Below are 4,816 nucleotides of genomic sequence, written 5' to 3'. Positions count from 1 at the left end.
TTAGACTTGATAAACACTAATGTTGTGTGTTTTTTCTTCAAAGACACTTGGCAAGTTTTCTATCAGATATCTTTATTCATTCTCGTTGATACGGTACTCTGTCTGTACACGTTTCGGGCCCTGCCCCTCCTCAGTCAACTGTTGATTATCTTTTTTAAAAAAAATGTAAAATCTTGTTAACTGTATACATTACGGTTGTAAGAAGTTCATCGACTATAAAAGGTGCATTATAACTTTAAAAGTTCGCTGTAAGACATAAAAATATATTGCAAATATAAAAGATTTTTAAAACTGTGTCCGCCCCCTTTTTCCTTCCACCCCTTTTTTGACGTTTACGTTGGTACGGCTAGTGTTGCCACGTATGGCGTTCGCCGCCTTGTGGTCGTTTACCAAAACTTTTTTGCAGGCTCATTTTTTCCAAAGAAATTGTTTTTTCCCAAAATATTTTAATTTATAATATATTAAGCCAGTTGTCGTTTATTTTAAGGCTTAGGTTTTTATTTATATTGTCTTTACTTTTTATAATTTCTATGGTTTCTTTAAACTTCCGGTTGTACGTTAATTTTTCTTTATGCAGTATTTTGACGTTATCTTTGTCTATGTTGCAGTTATTTAGAGTACAATGTTCGTAAAATGCAGAATTTATTCTATTGTATTTTAGGTCTGCTATATGTTCTTTCAGTCTAATTTTTACTTTTCTTTTTGTTTCTCCTATGTAATATTTTTTATTTTTGCAGGTACACGGAATTTTATATACTGCACTTTGAGCTTCGGTCGGTATTTGTTGGTTTTTTAACGGGTTCGAGGTTAACAGCTTGCTCTCCATTTTTTGATATGTTGGTGCTAATTTGTAGTTTATTCTTTTTATTTCTGTATTGATTTGTTCATATAGGCCTTTGATATAAGGAAATTTAATATATTTTGTTTTAGTTACTTGTTTATTTTGGTTTAGCGTTTGTGGGTTATTAAGTCTGGTTTCCCATCGGTTTAACAGTCTTTGCGGGAATCCTGCTAGGAGAAATTTCGTTCTTAATTCCATGAGGTCTTCATATATGTGTACTTCTTGGCTTGTCCGGTTTTTTATTTTGTCATATTCCATTTTATATATATTGTACTTGACGTATAACGGCATTTTTGAGTGGTATCTAATTGTTTCTTGGTTAGAACTCGGTTTTTTGAATATTCTATATTCTAGATGTTGTTTTAGTCTTGTTATTGTAATATCTAGGTAATTTATTGTTTGTCTTGTTATATCTTCGTTTTCTATTTTAAATTTTATTGCGTTGTGTATATCATTTACTTGCTTGTTAATTTCTTCTATATTAATTTCTGTTTCGTTGTATATTATTAAAATGTCGTCAACGTATCTTTTGTAAAATTTTACGCCTGGTATATTATATATTATGTTATCAATATCTATCATAATCAGTTCGGCAAGTTTTGGGCCGATCACCGATCCCATGCTTATTCCTTCTGTTTGGGTATAGTATTCTCCGTTGGTTTCGAAGTAGTTACTTCTATACGTGAATTCTATTAAGTCTATTATTTCTTTGTTGACATTTAAATTATTAAGCTTTTCTTCTATTATGTCCCAAGTTATTGATGGATACATATCAACTATGTCTAGGCTAGCCATTCTGTACTTGTCTTCTATATCTATTTTATTTAGTTCCTGTATAAGTTCGTCTGCGTTTTTAATTGCAAGTTGTGAGTTATGGTATTTTTTAAGCTTTTGTTTTAGAAATTTTTCTAGGTTGTATAAGGTTGAATATTTAAAATCTATTATTGGTCTTACTTTTTCGCCTATCTTATGCGTTTTAAGTTTTATATTTAGTTTTGGTATACGGTTATTTTCTTCGTTTAGTATAAACCATTTTTCTGTTTTAGTAATTTCGTTAAGTTTTTCATTAATGCTATTTAATTTCGCGAAACATATTTAATGTAGGTAAGAATTCTTAGTTTTCACACTAATGTTATAAAAGTTAAACACTAAGAATTTTAATCTTAAAATTTCCAAAAATTACATCGTGTACAGCAGTAAAATTATGTTAAAGAAAAATATTTAATTTTTTGTTATTGTCGGGTTCCACCACCAGGGTGCGCTACTGTAGTCTACACACCGGCAACACTGCCACGTGTTTCTTACCCTTTCTCTTTTGTTACTGCTTTCACGCTGTATAGTCTGTTAAATAAAACCTCTCTTTGTCTTCCAGTTTGGAGTGTCTTTTATCAGGTTATGGGCCCAGGCTACGTCAGAACAAGTCATTTTTAATTGAAGAATTAAGTATCTGAACTTTATTGATCAAGCCGTCTTACTGAAAATGGAATCTGTAAGTAATAATTTTACTATTGCTAAACTGAACGGTGCTGAAAACTGGAACTTATGGAAGTTTAGAGTAGAAGTTCACATGCGGTCGAAAGGATGGATAGACGTGTTGCGTGAAACACCGACAGACAAAGAAAGATTGAGACTAGACGAAAGAGTGCAAGATGTTATTGTATCTCTTGTAGAAGACAGAGTTTTGTCCCATCTAATAAGTTGTAAAACAGCATCTGAAATGTGGAAGAAATTGACTAGTCTATTTGAACCCAAATCATCTATCGGAAAGTATCTTTTACAAAAGGAATTCTTTGACTACGAATTTCAAGCCAAAGGACTAGGAACGCATATCTCTGATTTAGAGAATATTGTAGCAAAATTGAAGGCACAAGATGATGAGATCTCTGAAACCATGCTTATGACTAAAATAATTTCTTCCCTGCCACCTGAATATGCACACTTTGTAACTGCCTGGGAATCTGTCGTTGAAAAAGAACGTACTTTGCACAATCTAACATCCAGACTGCTTCTTGAAGAGAGTAGACTCACAGAGAATAACTCCAACAAAGAAAAACTGGACAATGTTGCACTTCCATCTCATAAAATCTACAATACCAAAGCCAGGTCGAGCAATAAGAGATTTCCATGCCATTTTTGTGATAAAATTGGTCATTTCATAGCTCAGTGTCCAGCTAGACTACAAAAAGAAAAAGAAAAGAGGACAACAAGAAAGAATGATAGAAGGAAAGCAGCATTCATCGGTGTGAATATGGCGGAGGTAGCACCAAGTGAAAACTCGTGGATTGCAGACAGTGGAGCCAGCGATCACATGTGCGCAAAGAAAGAATGGTTCCTTAGTTATTCAGAATTTGATAAACCAAAGTTGATAAAGATTGGTGACGGATCATATCTGAAAGCTTATGGATCAGGCAAAGTCGAACTTTTAGCTAACAATGGCAAATCAAACATTTTATCAAGTCTCAACAACGTCCTATACGTTCCAGATCTGAAGTTTAATCTATTCTCAATCAGCTCAGCATCAGACAGAGGCTTCAGTATGATTTACAACAAAAGAAATTGTAGACTTGTTCGAGACAATGAAGTGTTTGCTATCGGAACAAAGAAAGAAAAGCTATACTATATGCATTTTGAAAAATACCTGAAAAACACAGCTTTCGTTGGAACACACAGGAAGAAGGAAAACATAAGAAAATTCCATGAACGATTAGCTCATCAAAACATTAAACGAGTTCGAGAAATTTTAAAGAAATGTGGAATAGAGTACGAAGATGACCCTGACTTCTTTTGTGAATCCTGTATGAAGGGAAAACAACATCGAATTCCCTTCAAGTTAAGTACTTCAAGAGCAAAAGCACCAGGTGAATTATTACACATCGATCTATGTGGACCTATGGAGGCAGAATCTGTAGGAGGAGCTCGCTATTTCCTGCTTGTAAAAGATGACCTAAGTCACTTCAGAATTGTATACTTCTTAAAAGGAAAGAATGAAGCCAAAGATAGAATCCGAAAATGCATCAAATACATCAAAAATAACTTAAACTACAAAGTCAAGATAATAAGGACAGACAATGGTAAAGAAGAAGTTAACCGTTTAATCAAAGAAACCGAAGAAGAAGAAGGAATTGTTCATCAGTTATCCTGTAAATACTCACCACAACAAAATGGCAGAATAGAAAGAGAAATGCGAACAATCGTTGAAGCAGCTAGAACAATGATCCATGCAAGAGGATTATCCAAGTCACTTTGGGCAGAAGCTGTAAACACAGCTGTACATGTTATAAATCTAACCGGAAGGAGTAGTGTTGAAGGAAAAACACCATATGAAGTATGGTACAACAAAAGTATAGATATAAGTCAATTACGTGTGTTTGGAGAGACTGCACATGTCCATGTACCTAAGGAAAAGCGTTTAAAGTGGGACGCTAAGAGTAAAAAAGGTTTGTTTGTGGGCTATGGATATAACACCAAAGGCTTCAGAATCTACTTTCCCGAAGATGATGATGTCCAGATCGTTCGTGATGTGGAATTTAATGATGAAAAACAAACTGGAAATTCACAGTCAGATAAAATACCAACTGAAGAGAGCGTAACTCTAGATCTTAATGAAGAAAACTCAATCTTTGTTAAAAGCGATACTGAAGAAGAAGAATCTGAATCAGCTTTAGAAGAGGCATGTGAAGAAACGGAACAGGAAAATAGAGAAAGTCAAACAAAAAACAAAACGTACAACTTAAGAAGTAAGAATGAAATTAAACTGCCATCAAGGTACGATCATCATGCAATGATTGCAGATTGTGAACAGATATCTGCTTCAGAAGCCTTAACTCAACCAAAGTGGAAGAAGGCAATGGAAGAGGAAATAAATGCCTTAAATAAAAATAATACTTGGATCTTAGTAGACCTCCCTGAAGGTCAAAGATCTCTAACAACCAAATGGGTATTTGCACTAAATACAGGAAAGATGGTTCTATCTTT

General features: G+C 33.9%; 1 protein-coding gene across 1 annotated transcript; it reads right to left on the bottom strand.

The window, feature by feature from the left end:
• Positions 1 to 1,300: 1,300 nt before the first annotated feature.
• On the bottom strand, positions 1,301 to 1,636 carry LOC136971254 (uncharacterized; the record flags this gene model as incomplete). Its single annotated transcript, XM_067265722.1, has 1 exon — positions 1,301 to 1,636. A coding segment is annotated over exon 1 (336 nt), but the record flags the coding sequence as incomplete, so codon positions are not given.
• Positions 1,637 to 4,816: the final 3,180 nt, after the last annotated feature.

This window comes from Centruroides vittatus, unplaced genomic scaffold (assembly GCF_030686945.1).
Source record: "Centruroides vittatus isolate TY-2023 unplaced genomic scaffold, ASM3068694v2 contig_2418, whole genome shotgun sequence".
NCBI lineage: Eukaryota > Metazoa > Arthropoda > Arachnida > Scorpiones > Buthidae > Centruroides > Centruroides vittatus.
This window is presented reverse-complemented; position numbering and strand designations above follow the sequence as displayed.